This window comes from Bubalus kerabau, chromosome 1, assembly GCF_029407905.1.
Source record: "Bubalus kerabau isolate K-KA32 ecotype Philippines breed swamp buffalo chromosome 1, PCC_UOA_SB_1v2, whole genome shotgun sequence".
In the NCBI taxonomy this organism is placed as follows: domain Eukaryota; kingdom Metazoa; phylum Chordata; class Mammalia; order Artiodactyla; family Bovidae; genus Bubalus; species Bubalus kerabau.
Genome location: NC_073624.1, coordinates 262,923,463 through 262,941,422, shown reverse-complemented (window position 1 = coordinate 262,941,422; position 17,960 = coordinate 262,923,463). Strand labels below are relative to the sequence as shown.

The 17,960-nt window shown below is 36.1% G+C and overlaps 1 protein-coding gene across 12 annotated transcripts in view; it reads left to right on the top strand.

The window, feature by feature from the left end:
* ARB2A (ARB2 cotranscriptional regulator A) overlaps window positions 1-17,960 on the top strand; it is a 418,957-nt gene that overhangs the window by 198,023 nt on the left and 202,974 nt on the right. The window contains exon 8 of one of the 12 annotated variants that reach the window (XM_055564825.1): window positions 4,360-4,900. The exons of the other annotated variants lie outside the window; for them this stretch is intronic. Within the exon in view, the coding sequence (XP_055420800.1) occupies window positions 4,360-4,764 (405 nt within the window). The 3' untranslated portion in view covers window positions 4,765-4,900. Of the gene's footprint in view, window positions 1-4,359; window positions 4,901-17,960 lie in introns of those variants that run through there. 12 annotated transcript variants of the gene reach the window in all.

The following is a 17,960-nucleotide window of genomic DNA, read 5'->3' as shown; positions in this document are numbered from 1 at the left end:
AGCATGCTTTATACACTTTGAAATTGCATATCAATCCTTTTGAATACACAAATAGGAGTCAGTTGTTATAATAGTACAGTGCATATTATCATAAAGTCAGGAACCCATGCTAAATCTATGCACTAGGATCCAATCTCCTGGAAGGAGCCCAAAGCAGAAAGATTGGGCCTTAGTCTATATATACGTGGATAATGTGACCTGCAGCATAGGAACGAGGGGTATTCTGGTATCAAACTGGAGCCTAAGAGGACAAGTATTTAGACTAAGGAAGAAGATGCTTAAAAGAACTTTAGAGTATGTAGGTGGAGTATAGGCAAAAGTGATTTGATGCTGACCTATGTAATACTGGCTTGGAATTGCTTGAATATCTCTACCTTAGGAAACTTAGTTGTGGGCTGTAGTGACAGGAAGTAAAATAGAGGGATTAGACCCAGAACATTAAAAAAATATATATTAGAAATGAAGAGGGGAAGAAGATCACGTGGCCACAGAAGGAAAAATCCAAATGTGGCGGAGACATTTAGAAAATAGAATCTTGGCAGAGCCTGACTTTACACATTAAAGATACTCAAATATTTATGGATTGCTTGCTTGTTGACATCCATCAAAAAACTTATTCCTCAACAGGCAAGATATTTGGTGTCTAGTTGTCTGACTGATATTTTTTTTCAGCATATATGTGAATTTTTGCAATTGTTCAGAAACAGCCACCTCTGATAAACTGAAACTTTCTTTTCAGAAAATATGTTTTTGATGTTCTAAATTGGGCTACATCCAAAATATTGGTGAAGGCTAATTCATATCCTTTCTTCTCTCTGTACCTCTTTTCTGTGTAAATGCCACTGGAGTCACTTCTGTGCAGTGATTTGGCAACCACATTCAACTCATTATTACAATCAATGATGGTTTAACCTCTGAAACCACTCTATTTTCCTGGAATATTCAAGTATTTGATTTTTCTTCCTCTGGCATGTAGTAAATAGCCAAAATCTCCTTTGAACTTTTTCCAAATATCTAGTATACACCAGCAGAAATAAAGTAGAATCCAGGCCTAAAACTTTAAGATGAGCAAAATATAGTTTTATTTTACTTACTAAATGAATATAAATAGACATGATTGACTGTTGGGTTATGTAGCACATTTCTGATGCATTGGGAACAGAGCTTGAGAGATCAGAGTACTTAGTCTTTCATGTGGCAACTTTCCTTAACTACGAAATAATGTACTTTCTGGCATATATTATGGCTTATTAAGGGGATTGATTTGGTCTAGGCAATAAACATCATGTCAGACATGCCTGGCAGGAAAACCTGCTTAATATGTTTTGTAATAAGATGGAATTTTTTGTTCTCGAAAACATCTGCCAACTGAATTCAAGAGTGAAGACAGAAAATGTCATCAATTTAGTGGTAATCCTATAAATTTAGTTTCTTTTTGAGCAACACATTTCAAGACACAAAATTCCCAGTGTTAATCACCACTGGTTATAGTACTTTGTAAAACGATGAAACAAAAACATTTTATTTTTATATAATGTGTTAATTAATTCATAATGAATTTTAATATTTCAACTGATAAAATTTTAACAAGCATCTTGCCAACAGATCATTTTTTAAAGCATCTGTTTTTTAATGTGTTGGGTTGAGAACTGAGTCAAATGGCTAAATATGTACATAAATTCTTTTTAAAAACATATTTCAACCCCCATAATTATAGATACACTAGTTTTTCCCCTTAGACCACCAGGGGCTGCTGCTGTTCATACTGAATATTGCTTTTCTCAGAAACTGAATACACCAATCACACTGCCTTTTTCTTTCTTCCTTTTTTCCCCTTTAGCCCAAAACCTTTAAAAATATAACTAGAAAGAAAAGTGCATAGACTTAGCTAGTAACTTAATTATCAACATAAGAATGTATTTTTTAAACATTTTCTATATTCTAGGACATCGGCGTTTTCCAGGTAAACTTAAAACCTGTAGTCATTGAGTGCAGATTGTGATAATAACTCTTTTATTTCCTATTTTTAGTGTCTGAATAACATTCAGAATCATCCCCTTTGCAGAAAGAGAGTGTGGAGATGAGATTAAAAGTGCAAAGTCTTACAGACCTGAGCTTGAATCTCAGCTCTTCCACTTAATATAGTGTCACTTCAAATAAGTTAACTTCCTTATGCCTCAGTTTTTTGTCTGAAAAAATGGAATGATGATATATGTAAAGTGAACATAGTATCTGGCACAGAGATAGTCTGAGGACTTCCGGGCCAATAAATAACATCCTGTCTTCTCTCAAGTTGAGAATCGATTGAGATACAATGTAATTTCAAGATCCCCTTGCAACTTTTGGAACCTGGTACCAAAAATCATACCTCTATGTTACCCTCCTGGGTTTGAAACCTAGTGAGCCTGACAACATAGGAATCAGATAAAGGGAGATCAAAACATCAGTTTTGCTAATTGATGTGGTTCAGCTAGAAAACTGGGCTTAGACCTGTGGCTAAATTTAGACTTCCTAGTATATTAACCCCTGCAATGAATTTTTACCTTTCCTCCGAACAGCCAGTGTGCCTTAACATGGTAGAAAGCAAGCAGGAATGAATCGTTCCTGAGGTAGACCATTACTATTACTATTTGGGTTTTTTAAGAACTCAATACAGCAGTATTAAAATATAATGATTCTGTGTTCAATGAAGCATACCTTAGTTTCTTCATTCTGAGGTTTTCATTTAAAAGAAAAGCTGTGATCAAATCTAATTACAGAGAAAATTTCCATAAAGTTGTTTAATTGTAAAGCTTTGAAGGGGTCATAATTCTCTTTCAGATCTTCAGAAATTAATCTTTGGATTTTCATGCTTCATGTTACCAAAACCTAGTAAACACAGTAGATTTTTAAATAAATATTTGATGAATGCATATTTGAATAAATGCTTGCTTACATGAACCTACAAAGCAAAAGAGACAGACCCTTCACAATATAAACATACTCTTTGATGTTGACTAGCATGAGGTTGAAAGAACTGTGAGACTATGTATATTATGTCTAAATAACACTAACAGAAAATTACTACATTGTTCTATGAATTCAGAAGAATGGCCATTTTTAAGTATAACAGGCATTCTTTGAATGCATTTAAAAACAAGTCAAAATGAAGAATTGGAAATAAGTAAAATAATTAGATAGTTAGATTTGAAACCGAAATTACAGTAAAGACCAAAGCTTTGCGTTTAGGGATTTTGATTGGCCACTGGTGAATTTTAGTGGGGGGATTCTGCCATAAATATAATGTAGTGGAAAGAATAAGAACTTTAGAATCAAAATTCTGTCACTTACAAGCTGATTTTAGACAAGTCATCTCTCTCTCCTCTTTTGAGTTTCCATTTCTTCTTCTGTAAAATAGGGATAATCATAGCTATTAGGCTGTTGAATGGAATGAATGAGATAAATTGATGTATATGAAAACAACCAATGCGATACCTACTATACTACTATCTAGTATATCCCCTTTTCTTTCTCTTCCCTCCTTACCCCTTTTCCCTTAGGAAATATGGAGAGAATTATGCTGGAGACTCCCCATGGACGGAGGAGCCTGGTGGGCTACAGTCCATGGGGTTGCAAAGAGTCAGACACGACTGAGTGACTAAGCACAGACACATATGGCCAGATGACATCTTTACCAATTAGTTTACATTCAGTGCTTCTTAAACCTTTTGATCTCAGGACCCCTTTACAAATGCTTAAACATTATTAAGGTCACTAAAGGGTTTTTGTTTGTATGGATTGTATCTACTGATATTTTCCATAAAAAGAATTAATGCTGAGAAATTTTTAAGTATTTATTTTTAAATAACAATAATAAACCCATTATGTAATGACATAAATTAACATATTTTTGAGAAATAAGTATATTTCCCAAAGCAACACAAAGTGAGATGTATGACATTTTAAAAGTCTTTAATGTTTGACTTAGCAGTCCATGGGGTCTCAAAGAGATGGACATGACTTGGTGACTGAACAAAAACAACATGAAGAAAATTTAGCTTTACACAGATATCCATTTGTATAGGGAAGAAGTGTTTTTAAAGGTTTTTTTCAGACAATTATGTATATTCTTCTTTGATGCTATACCAACATTCAATAAGAGATAGTTTCTTAAAGATTAGTTGCTGTATGAATCTAAAACACACCAGTGAGCATTTCATACTCTGTTTTATGGAAATCCACTGGTCTTTGTTGTACTTTGAATATATCTTTTACCCAAAGATGACCGTATAACATTGCATAGTGGTCATTTCCAAAGTGTTATTTCATTGAGTTATGTGTACCTTCCAAATGTTGACATATATTTTTGTTGTTTTTTAGTCACTCAGTTCTGTTCGACTCTTTGCGACCCCCTGGACTGCAGCACGCCAGGTTTTCCTGTCCGTCACCAACTCCTGGAGCTTGCTCAAACTCACGTCCATGAATCAGTGGTGCTATCTAACCGTCTCATCCTCTGTCGTCCCTTTATCCTCCCCTTCATTCAACCTTCACAGAATCAGTGTCTTTTCTAATAAATCAGCTCTTCGCATCAGGTGGCCAAAGTATGCGGCTTCAGCTTCAACATCAGTCCTTCCAAGGGTTGATCTCCTTGCAGTCCCAAGGGACTCTCAGGAGTCTTCTCCAACACCACAGTTCAAAAGCATCAATTCTTCAGTGCTCAACTTTCTTTATAGTCCAACTGTCATATCCATACATGACTGCCGGAAAATCCATAACTTTGGCTAGACAGACCTTTGTCAGCAAATTAATGTCTACGTTTTTTAATGTGCTATCTCGGTCTGTCATATCTTCTTCCAAGGAGCAAGCATCTTTTAATTTCATGGCTGCACTCACCATCTGCAGTGATTTTGAGGCCCAAGAAAATAAAGTTTGTCATTGTTTCCCCATTTATTTGCCATGAACTGATGGGACTGGATGCCATGATCTTAGTTTTTTGATTGTTGAATTTTAGGCCTACTTTTTCTCTTTCCTCTTTCACCTCCATCAAGAGGCTCTTTAGTTCCTTTTCGCTTTCTGCCGTAGGGGTGGTATCATCTGCGTATCTGAGGTTATTGATATTTCTGCTGGAAATCTTGACGTATTTTGTTATGTAGTATTAAATAGTCCTCTTTATTACTATTCTTACCAGTCTCACCCACAAAGCTTTTAAGAACTGAAAAACAAAAACTATCAAGCTTATCATGCGATATACAAGTTTCCCAAAATTTTAATTTTATCCAGAAATCTCAATTTTTATCATTAGTGACAAATCATAATTTTCCTTAAACTATTAGGCTTTATTCATTTTCAGGAAAATGACTTTCAAATATTGAATCATAGTTTGTTTCTCAGTCTTACAAGTAAAAATGGTATTCCATTAAGTGGCTGCTTTAGCTCACAACTCAATCAATTACACAACTAGTTTTCCTCCAGACAACCATAGCATAGATTGGTTTACGAGTGCTTAATGCATTCCTTCTATTCATCACTCAGAATATTAAATATATATATTCGGGGATTGAGATTTAATAAAAAATAGTTTCTCTGCTTCATCAGCATCTTTAAGCAAACTTACCTTTTTTTCCTCTTACTATATGGCAGTGAATAATACAATGAGTACTATAGTTTAGCAGGACTACTGTGATCTGTGCTAAGTCACAGTTTTATTGTCCATTGCTTTTCAACTGATAATGCAAATGCCAACACAATGAAAAAGATAAATAATGTCTTAGTGTTATTATGCAGATAGCCTGAAAGGGTCTCCGGAAACTCCAGAGGTTTGCAGACCACATTACTAAACTCACTCTACGTCTCCTCTCTGGAGTTGAGGGTAGAATCAACGATAGCATTTAATAGTAACTGGATTCAGTAACTGGACTCATCACGCTTCTCTTTGACTTTGATCGTGACTCACTTTGGTCATGGTCACAGCTTCCACCCCTTTCTTGGGCAAGAGGGTCCACATAAGACCCTCTGTCCCCAACTCCTTTCCCCTGTACACATCCATATGTATGTTATTGTTGTTCAATCACTAAGTTGTGTCCAACTCTTTGCAACCCCATGAACTGCTGACTCATAGTTACATACCTAGTAAGAGTAACTAAACCAAGGTTTGAGCACCAAGATTAACTATACTTCATTCACTCCTAGTGTTCTTTCTTTCACTTTCACACAGGAGCAGGAGAGTGAAAAGATTCCCTCAGAATTCTTGTGCAGAATGCATATATGATTATGCCATCAGAGAAAGGCCATTAATTGTGCATATATAGCTCAGTCGATCGAAGATTGCTTAGGTCATCTTTTTTCACTGATTTTAAAACTTTTTATCACATATTAACATCTCTGAATTTGGGCTGCATCTTAAAAATTAATGTCATAGCACGGATTATTTGGGCTTCCCTGGTGGCTCAGATGGTTGAGAATCCTGCAGTACAGGGGACCTATGTTCCATCCCTGGGTCAGGAAGATCCCCTGGAGAAGAGAATGGCTATCCACTCCAATATTATCCCTGGAGAATTCCATGGACAGAGGAGCCTGGTGGGCTACTGGCTGTGGGTCATGAAGAGTCAGACACAGCTTGGTGACTAACACTTTCTTTTCACTCTTCACATGAATTATTTGTTGACATGAAACAATGGTACCTTTTAGAGTTGATGGTATCTTAGATGGATGAAATACGGAATGAAACAAGGCTGCCTCATGTCACAACTCTGAGGGGATGTAATTTTTGCTGTGCACTCCCTAGAGTTGTCAGTGTGTAGACTGTGTGGAATTACGGTGTTGCCCTAGTAGAGGTGATGTGGAGGTTTGTTCTTTTTCTTACGTTTTATCCCCCATTTGATCCCACAAATTGTATAGAGACCACTGCCTACTGTTTGGCAAGTAGTGACCCCTCAACAAATGTTTATTACCTACACGCTTTTGTAGTCAGTTATGTTCATTTATATGCCAAAGCAGTTTGAGAGGAGGTTTGAATTCTCTCCAGTGCTAGATGTTATTTGAGAAAATTTTCCCTAGATGGTAAACCTAGATGGAAAACCTAGAAAGTAATGACTCAATGACTGGATTAATAGAGATATTAGCCCCTAAGTACACTAATTGTTTGCATAATGCCTTTTACTTTTAAAGTTTCTTTTGGCATTTTCAAGATAACTGAAATAACTAACAGTGTGATGAAAGTACAGTGTCACTTACAGGTTCCATTCTGTTAGCACATCCTCATTGATTTTGCTTCACGTCCCAAGTTGTAGACGCTAATGACAAAATATGGGAGGAGAATAAGACATTTAATTTCTACTCAAGGCACCTGAAATTAGCCAGGATGACATATCAAGATATTAAATGTGTCTTGAAACTGGAAAAAATGTATCCTGTTGAGTGGCTTTGAATGAATCTCTTCACATTTTGATTTGGTTGAACACAATTTTTAAAATATCATGCTTGGTCTGGCCCTTTGTGAAATATAGAGATGGAAAAGCCAAAATCCCTATTCTGTAGGGACTCACTCACAACCTAGTGGGGATGCTGAAGTAGTTACAGGCAACTCAGATAGTAGGCAAATGGTGGTAAATATTTGGAAGCATTCATATGTTGTATTAGAGGGGTGTAAGAAAGGGAAAATATATTTTTCAATGGGGAATCCAAAGGATGTTTTACAGCTATTAATACATCCTTGGTAATAGAAATCAGATCTTAGAGATTCAGTTTTAAAGTTGGAGACCCATTTTATACATTTTATTTATTAAATACAATCTATTATTATAACGAGAATCTCAATTTTTATGCAAGTTATTTATAGAAATTCTTTGAAATATATGTTATATAACATTTTTTTTTTTTGGTTGAGTATTTTAAACCAAAATTTTGGCACTTTAAAGGAATTAATTAGGTAGATGTTTCTGACCCATTCTGATAACTGTAATATTTGAATTTTCATTTAGTGCACTGGTATTTATTCTTGACGCTAAAATGGTTTTGCCACTGCTTTTAGCTCAAATGAAGCTAATTAAACATATAAGGAGAATATCAAAACTGCCAGAAGCATTTAATGTCCCTTAACTAATCTTTTTTCTCTTGCCTTCCCTCCCTCCACCAAATGGTCTGTAGTATATTTACTTTATATCTGTGGTATATTCATTCATTATTTCAGAGAAATAATGCAGTTCAATAATAAAGCACCTAACCTTTGAATAAAGATTTGTAGATCAGAAAACACATTTATATTTTGTTCTTTAGGAAATACAAGTAGTTTTCATTTTTAAAAAACTTCTATTTAGGTTTCACATTTTTAAAATTGCTAATGAAACTATTGACATTCGTTAGTTCCTTCTTACATGGGTTTATTTAGGTATTTTGGGGAAAAGATCTAAATAAGCAGCTTTCTTCAAAATGGATTAAAATGATGACCAAATTAATCTTCATGGGAGTTCTTGAAGGTCCTTCTCTACTGCAAATTATTGTTAACTAATGGAGCATCTTACATAATGTCGTTTAAGTAGAAAAAAATGCAGAGATTCCATTTTAAAATTCTAAAATAACTGTGCTCATCTCCATATACATGCCTTCCTTCATTACACTCTGCCCTGCCCTTGACCTTGACTTCAGTTTTTGCTAGAGAAAGCTTGATGTAAGTCATACCCTATGTGGGAATATTTTAAAATTTCATTAGGATAAAGATTCTGATTTAATCGTCTTTTTTACCCTGTGCCGTGTGCTAAGTGACTTCAGTCGTGTCCGACTCTTTGTGATCCTAAGGACTGTAGCTTGCCAGGCTCCTCTGTCCATGGGATTCTTCTCCAGGCAAGAATTCCGGAGTGGGTTACTGTGCCCCTCTGCGGGAGATCTTCCAGACCCAGGGATTCAACCCACGTCTCTTATGTCCTGCTTTGGCAGGCGGATTCTTTACCGCTGCACAACCTGGGAAGCCTGTAGCGTGTAGCCAATTTCCTTGAACATATATAATACTCAATAAAATTGTTGGATGAATAAACGGACTGAATGACTTTATTTTGAGAGCTGGCATTACTTAGACAATGGCCATAGGAGAACTGTCATCTCCTTACCTCTGTGCCTCATTTCCTGCCCTTCTTTCACTTACTCCATTCTAGCTTGACAGGCTCCTGCCTTTCAGCCTTTGCTTTGATCCTCTGCCCACAGTGGTCTCCCCAGCTATATGTGTGGCTAACTTCCTGAATTCCTTTGAGCATTTTCTCCAGTATCATCTCAATAGAGAGATACCTTGACCTTCCTAATTAAAATTAGAGCCCTGCTTACATGCTCCCATTCCCTACCCACCTCTCCTTTTCAATACTTGTTCCCTTCTAACCTATCATATATATATAATTTACTTATCCATCAAATATTGTCTAATGTCTGTCTCTCCTGTTAGAATAGGCTCTGAGGGTGCTGGTGTCTGTTTTGTCATTGATGTGCCCCAAGTGCCTAGCACAGCCTGGCACAAATTAGGCACCGATTGAATCTGTTGGCAGAAATGCATTGTTTCTTTTGTATTGTTATATCCTGGTAGGTGTTGACTTATCAGTAATTTATGGTATATGATACCCTGTTTTGAGAGGTTCCTATATGCCACATCCTTTATGTGTTTCATTTTATACTCAGGTAGCCCACTCTTCATGGATTTGGGAATTATTTGCTTATGCTCCTATGTCTTGCATTTAATTGAGTATTCACCTTGTCTTATTCGTCTTTGTATCCACAGTGTCTGATGGGTACCCAAATAGTAGCTAAATGGAGGAGTGAGTGACAAAGCTTTTATTCTGATAAGGGTAACATTCTTACAGGGAAGCTCATACAATGGAGCCTAGTGAGCGTATTGGAAAAAATAAGTATTTCTTTTATTGACTGTGGAAACTGAAAATGCTTCAAACACTTTAAAGACTAATTTTAAAGTGTTTTATAATATATTTAAATAACACAGAATGTGTCATATATATGATATTAAATCTTAGTTTGAATAGCAATAGCAACCATTTAGCTAAAAGTATGCAGCAAAAGGATGCCCATTGACTTGAAATATTTCAAAGAATTTTGTTAGATTAATTATAAAAAAGGTTATATTTAAAGGCCTAAGCATAGTTCCCCTCTCTGTTGAGCAGGCTTCTGGTTTACTGCCTTGTACAATTCAAGGCACACTCATGAGACCAGAGCAATCCTATAATAGGGCCACTGACGGGACACTCACCCAGTCCAATTAGTTGTGCCAGGCTCTGTTCTCACTACACATCCTGAGGAATTCTTGTCCTTGCTTAGCTTCACCCCCAGATTGACCTCACCCTACATAAGGAGGATGGTCTAGCTTTCATTCAGCAGCTGCCCTCTGTGCCAAGGGGGCATCTCCCCCTACACTGGTCTGATCTCTGTAGACCCTTACTTACAGGAAAAAGATAAAGCCGTTACGTTACACCAAAATATCCTAAATAAATATGCAATAATATAATTCTCAAAGTTAGCCCAGAAAGATTACCCAGTTAGCTTATAATGGTCATTTTTAGACATTTGAAATGGAACACTTTTTTCATCATGTCAGTTGAACATCTAAAAGTAGAACATTGTAGAGAGGTAGCTAATATTACTGGACATTTTACAGGACTCTATTCAAATTCTAAAGAATTCTTCACAAAGTACTTGCCCTATATCTATTAATACCTAACTTTAATGTTCCCTCCTTTGTAAAACTCTTCCTGACCCTCTCACCCCTCCTTGTCCTGCCCCACCCCCCACCGCAAAAGCAAACTTGCACAAACGAACACTCCCCAGAGTGATCACAGCCGCCTCCCCACCTTGCAAATTGCATTTAGTATACGTTTTAGCATTTTTCCAAATTAAGGAAATAATTGAGTTTATATGTTTACTATCCAAAGTAGATACCGAATTATTTCATATAAAGGCTTATATTTAGTTCATTTCTCCATAAAGGTCTCTTTACCAAGGCTGTCTGTGACTAGAATTATCATTTACTTTACACTAGAATCTCTGGTCAATTTTTGTGCTTAAGGGAGTCAGTTCAAATTGTGGTGGGTAGCCCAGATTGTCCAGAGAAGACAGTGGCACCCCACTCCAGTACTCTAGCCTGGAAAATCCCATGGATGGAGGAGCCTGGTCTGCTGCAGTCCATGGGGTCGCTGAAGGTCGGACACGACTGAGCGACTTCACTTTCACTTCTCACTTTCCTGCACTGGAGAAGGAAATGGCAACCCACTCCAGTGTTCTTGCCTGGAGAATCCCAGGGACGGGGGAGCCTGGCGGGCTGCTGTCTCTGGGGTCGCACAGAGTCGGACACGACTGAAGCAACTTAGCAGCAGCGCAGATTGTCCAGGTCCACCTGCTTAAAATTTACAAGGAACTTTATTGTTACTATTTGAATCATCAAACTAAGAATTGCCACTGAAGCCTGATAATGACTTATGTACTTATTAGCAAGGACATTATAAACAGCAGCTCCAGCATGTTAAGCCTTTGAATGGATTTCTATCTGTGAATATACTGTGGCAAAATACCACTTAATATTTTTTATTATAGGATTAATTTTTAAATTGGAGAAATGATCGATTATAACATTTAATTTTAAGATTAAGAATATTGGCAAAGATGTGTTTAGTCACTTTGTCTTTGAAATGTTCTGATATGCATTAGTTCTAAATCCTGTCTCTTCTAAATAGAATGTATGTGATCAAGAGTGTGTCTCTAAATGAGAAAAATTTTATAACTGTATTGTAAATCTGGTGATTTGAGTACTATCTGTAATTTTGTTTCGTGTTGCCTTATGTGCATTAATAGATTAAATAAACTTAAATGTGGCTGAGTTAAATGTGGGAATATGGGAATAAAGTCAGAAGAGCCGTAACTTATATTTCATTGTGAAAAACAATCGACATGAAAGTCAACCAACTATTCTTAATGAGTTTATGGTTCATCTGTTAACAGGTGATTTTTCAGAGAAGTTTTCTTTCTTTCTTTCTTTCTTTCTTTTAGTACCTCAGCCAATAAATTCTTACACTATTCATCAAGTATTTTTTGAAAAGCACTATGTTAGGCACTTGCGATATGAAGATCAATAAGACGTCAACCATTCCCGTATGAACTCAATAATAAGGGTGTGGACACAATGAGAGAGGAACACATCAGATTCCAGATAGTACTTGAGTTGGAGACCCAGGGGACATAATCCAGTTAGAGGCTGAGCGTGGCAGATCCAGGGACAGTTTGCTGGATGAGGTGATACCTGGACAGCATCTCAAGTTATCACCACTAAGGGAGGAAAGTAGACATTGAGGGGAAGAAGTAGACAAGAAAGGGAGAAGATATTCACAACAGAAGAAATTATATAAACAAAGGCACAGAAGCAAGAAAGAGTATGTGTGTTTGAGTTCAGGGGAAAGGGGTTAGACTAGAAAGTTTAACACTAGAAATTATTAATTTATAAAAAGTAATATCTAAAGAATATGTTACTTTTTCAAAGCAGATACAATGGTTTTTGTTAGTTACTTATTATATATCTTCAACCATAACTGGAGTTTAGCTGTTTATTGTGTTCAGTTTAACATAATATTACAGAATTATCTTCAATTAGTTGACAGTGTGACTAAGAAAATAAAGTGAATATTTAGCATAATGTCTGGTATCTGCACTAGTATTAACTTATATTTTCATCTAGCCTATTTATGGTTCTGTTAACATTTGACTACTTTAAATGACTTATTATGACATATGCAACAAATATGTGACGTGTAAAAATAATAAACACCAGAGTACCTACCCAACTTAAGAAATAGAATTTTAACAGTACCTTAGAAAACTCACCCATGCCTCCTCTAGTCACATCCTTGTCTTCCCTTTCCTGAAGTATGAATTTTGTATAAATATCCTCTATGCTTTTTATTATAACACACTATATTTGTTTTCCTAAATATTATATTAATTATATAATTTGGTTTTTTTTCTTTCATTTATATCGTATTTGCTTCCTTTCTGTAATTTGCAATTTTTTTTTGCACATAGCACTAATATATATGTTTAGCAATAGTTCATTTTTGCTTCTCTGTGGTGTTTATTTAACTATCTGCTTTACTATTCATGGACATTGCTAGTGTGTTTTCTATTTCTTGCTGTTTTGAGCTTCTAATGAACATTCTTATATTGTTTCTGGTGTTCATATGTAAAAATTTTCTCTAGATTCTATGCTTAAGAGTAGAATTACTGAGTTAACAAATTATTTATGAAAGTTGTTGTATGAATTATCCTGATCAGCGGTACATCCATTCATCTTCCTTCATATCATTCTCAGACCTTTGTGTTATCTTTTAAATTTTTGCTAATTTGAAGATTATTTATGGTATCCCATTGTGGTTTTAACTGGCATTACCCTTATTACTAATGGGGCTGAATATATTTTCAATTTTAATTGGCCATCTCAGTTTCCTCATTTGTAAATAACCTATTATGCCCATTCTGTTATTGTTTATCTTTTCTTATTGATTTGTAGATGTTATTTACATATTATAAACCACTTTTCCACTCTGGTTTGTCTTTTCATTTGTTTGATGTCTCTTGAGAACATTCTTAATTTAAATATACTAAAATTTATCAGTTTTTTCCCGTATGGTTTATCCTTTAATGTCGTGTTTAAGAAGTTCTTACCTACTCTGAATTCACAAATATATTCCCCTATATTTTCTCTCATGTGCTTAAGAATTTTTCATTTTACAGTTTCAGTTCACATTCTATCAGGAATTGATTTTTAAGTTTGTAGTGAACTGAATCCAGTTTCATTTTTTTCCATTTTGATAATTATCCTGATCCTCTTTGTTCAAAAGACAAACTTTTCTCCAGTGATATTTCAGTGTTTTGTCCAGTAGAGTTTTATTTTTGTGTTTACTATGACGGATACATCTCACTTAAATTTTTCCAAAGTTAAATCAGTTGTCTCAACCTTATTTTTAAAATAATCCATTTTTTCCCCTACAGATTTGAAGTTCCACCTTTAACATACATTGAATTCTTACATCATTCTCTTTGTTTCTGGGTATCATCATTCTGGTCCCTTCAAAGGTCTGGCTATACTTGCCACCGCCATTCTAATGTAATTTTTGAGATGTTATTGTACATTTAATATCTGGCAGTGCCTCAACATAGTAATAGTCCTCACTTTATTCTTCTCTCCTCACCCTACCCCACTCACCAGCTTTAATTGGGAATGTATCTCTTTTGTAACTGCCACCAACACAAGCAACCTCATCCCCTTTTGCACTCCCTCTCCCCCATCTTTATCTTTATTAAAATGACATTAGGTTACAGAGATGATAATTTTTACATTATAATGTTTCTTTTCCTGTAATAATTCTTTTACATTTGCAAGAAGGCAAATAGTTATGATCAGTTGGCTTTATAATATATCTATTTGACTATTGCGGCTCTCCCCATCCATCTTTTTATGCTATCATTTCCTCATGCATATGTGCTTAATTTTACTTCCTAGGCAATTGAAATATATGATGGATTTCAGAAGCAGTTAAGGTGTCAATTTAGAAACAGTGTTAGGATGGCCCGTGGACAGGATATGCTAATTGATTAGATGAGGATTAAAGAAGAAGAAATATAAGAGGTCTCCCAGGACCTGTCTATTCCATTGGGTTACAATGAGAATCAAACAGTGAAGTAGTTTGTTACTTTAAAGATGTATAAAGCACATGTAATATAAGATGTGTTAGTGTTTGTGAGAACTGAAATTCCAACTAATTAAGTTACTGCAGTGACCAGTGAGAAATGATGAAAAAGTCATTATATACCTGTGCAGCTCGGTTTTTGCCTCTGTTAAATGTATAGCTCTGCACATAAGTGGTAGGCCATAATCCCTCAGCTTTTATGATTCCATGAAATAATGAAGTAATTCTTATTAAAATAGGCATTTTATTTTCTTCTCCCACCCTTAAAATGAGCTGCCATATAAGAGTTTCCACTGGCTTTAATAAAGGGAAAGGAATACCAAGTTACATTTTATCAGTCAGCTGTATTCTATTTGTAACACTCTCTAAAATATAAAAACACTTAATGAGTCATTAAACAAAATGAGTGAATTCTACTTTGCCTTTAGTGTTAATCTTTCAGTGCTACAGAATATACTGTCAGAGAAAATAAAGTCCCAAGAACTAAGCACCATTAATATATAACAACAAGCACAATTAATAAAAGATGAACTGACTTAATTTGGAGCTTCCCTGGTGACTCAGTGGTAAAAATACCTGCCAATGTGGGAGACGCAGGTTTGATCCCTGGGTCAGGAAGATGGAGAAAAATGGCAACCCACTCCAGTATTCTTGGCTGGGAAATCCCATGGACAGAGGAGCCTGGTGCGGTACAGTCCACGGGGTCCCAAAGAGTCGGATATGACTTAGCAACTAAAGAACAACAACGATGTAGATAAAGACTATAAAGCTTAAATGCTCACTGTAAAATCCATGGAGCGGAGGACGCCATATCGTGCCCTAAGCAGAAGGAGCAAGCTTCCCTGGTCCTCCGGTGTCCACAGGTTCTCATGATACTAAGGAGCCCGTCACAGATTTTAGTTTCTCCTCACCTCACACAGGCACCTATGTGCCTGCATCTTTTTCCGTGTACTTACACAGCCCCTCCAAACTGTTCTGGGAACTCAGGATATAAGTCCTCCTGCTTTCCAGATACAGATCAGATACACAACTCTGCCTTTTTCAGTGTATACCATGAAGTGGAAGATCTAGAGCCTCGTTTTTCAGACATTGTTGCTATTGTTCAGTCGCTTAGTCCTGTCTGACTTTTTATGACCCCGTGGACTGCAGCACACCAGGCTTCCCTGTCCTTCACCGTTTCCCAGAGTTTGCTCAAACCCATGTCCATTGAGTCAGTGATGCCATCCAACCATCTCATCCTCTGTCGTCCCCTTCTCCTTGTGTCTTCAGTCTTTCCCAGCATCAGGGTCTTTTCCAATGAGTCACTTCTTTGCATCAGGTGCCCAAAGTATTGGAGGTTCAGCTTCAACCTCATCCCTTCTAATGACTATTCAGGATTGATTTCCTTTAGGATTGACTGCTTGGATCTCCTTGCAATCCAAGGGACTCTCAAGAGTCTTCCCTAACCCCACAGTTCAAAAGCATCAATTCTTCAGCTCTCAGCCTTCTATATGGTCTTACTCTCACATCCATACATGACTACTGGAAAAACCATAACTTGGACTCAGTGGACCCTTGTTGGCAAAGTAATGTCTCTACTTTTCAATACACTGTCTAGGTTTGTCATAGGTTTTCTTCCAAGAAGCAAGCATCCCAAGGCTTTTTTTTTTTTAACAAGTAGAAAAAATCGGTTATTCTTAGATTTATAGACATACATGTGTGTAGTAATAAGTGATTTTATGAAGTTACTGAGTTTTAAACAGAGCACATCTATATTTGTATATACATATATAAAAAGTACTGTTGGGTTAACTCAAGATTAAGGAACCTGAAGTCAGTGAAACTTAGTTCAGTTCAGTCGCTCAGTCGTGTCTGACTCTTTGCGATCCCATGGACTGCAGCACGCCAGGCCTCCCTGTCCATCACCAACTCCTGGAGTCCACTCAAACTCATGTCCGCTGAGTTGGTGATACCATCCAACCATCCCATCCTCTGTCATCCCCTTCTTCTTCTGCTGTCAATCTTTCCGAGCAACAGGATCTTTTCCAATGAGTCAGCTCTTCACATCAGGTGGCCAAAGTATTGGCGTTTCAGCTTCAGCATCAGTCCTTCCAGTGAATGTTCAGGACTGATCTCCTTTAGAATGGACTGGTTGGATCTCCTTGCAGTCCAAGGGACTGTCAAGAGTCTTCTCCAACACCACAGTTCAAAAGCATTGATTCTTTGGTGCTCAGCTTTCTTAAAGGAATTAGAGCATATTAGGCATTTAGTAGAGTATATATATTTCAGAGTAAGCACTTGAAAACTGTTAGCTGTTTTTAATCACTGTTTTCATGGATTCAGGATTTCTGGAAAACATAATGCCATTTCATTTTCCTTGTTCTTTTGAGATGGTCTAGTTTTCACCTATTATCTTTTTCATCTTCTATAAAGTTCTCTTAAATTTTAAAATAGCAAAAGAATGTAGCAGACTTATAGCAATAGGAAAATAATCAAATATGAGATTATCTTAACCTTTGGGACAAAGATCTGAGCACATGTTTTCACTGTTCAAAGTGCTATCTGACCTACCCCTGGATTTACCAAAGTATTACAATCATCAATAATTAGAAAACAGTTTTTTCTGTTCTATTCAAATATAGACTTACAAAAAATATTATTTGATAAAGAATTATTATTAGTAGCTGATCTTATGAAGTTTATGGACATTGAAATGACACATTTATCAAGTAAAATTTATCTTTAAAAATTAACATTTCTCATAGCATTCTATATATTTATCTTTGGTACATTATGACAGCGATCTCATAATCTCATGTTTACGAACTCAGCAGAAAATTCTTGTTACGTTCTGTATTTTTATGTTGAATAATTTTGTTTTAAATTTAACTTCCAAGTTACACATTCCTTTGTTTCACAGCCTCCACTTTACAACGTTATCTGTCGAAAAAATTTTTTTCAATTATTTGTTAGTGTCTCATTCCAAGACCCCCAAGGTTTTGCCTGTGCTTTTTGAATTAAGATGTGCTCCCAATCTTCCAGTTAGGTCAACCACAAAAATTAAGATATGATAGAAGGTCAGTGGAAGAAATTCATATCAAAACAACTACTCACCATGTCATTATGACAGCCTGCTGTAACAAATGTGCTTCTGTTTTAACTTATGACAATTAATTGCTAAAAGTAATTTAATCTGACAGAGGCAGGGTGTTGAAAGGCTCCAGGAGATGTCATAAAAGCGACCTTTCTGCCCATGTGCTGCCAAAAGCCATTTTAACAAGG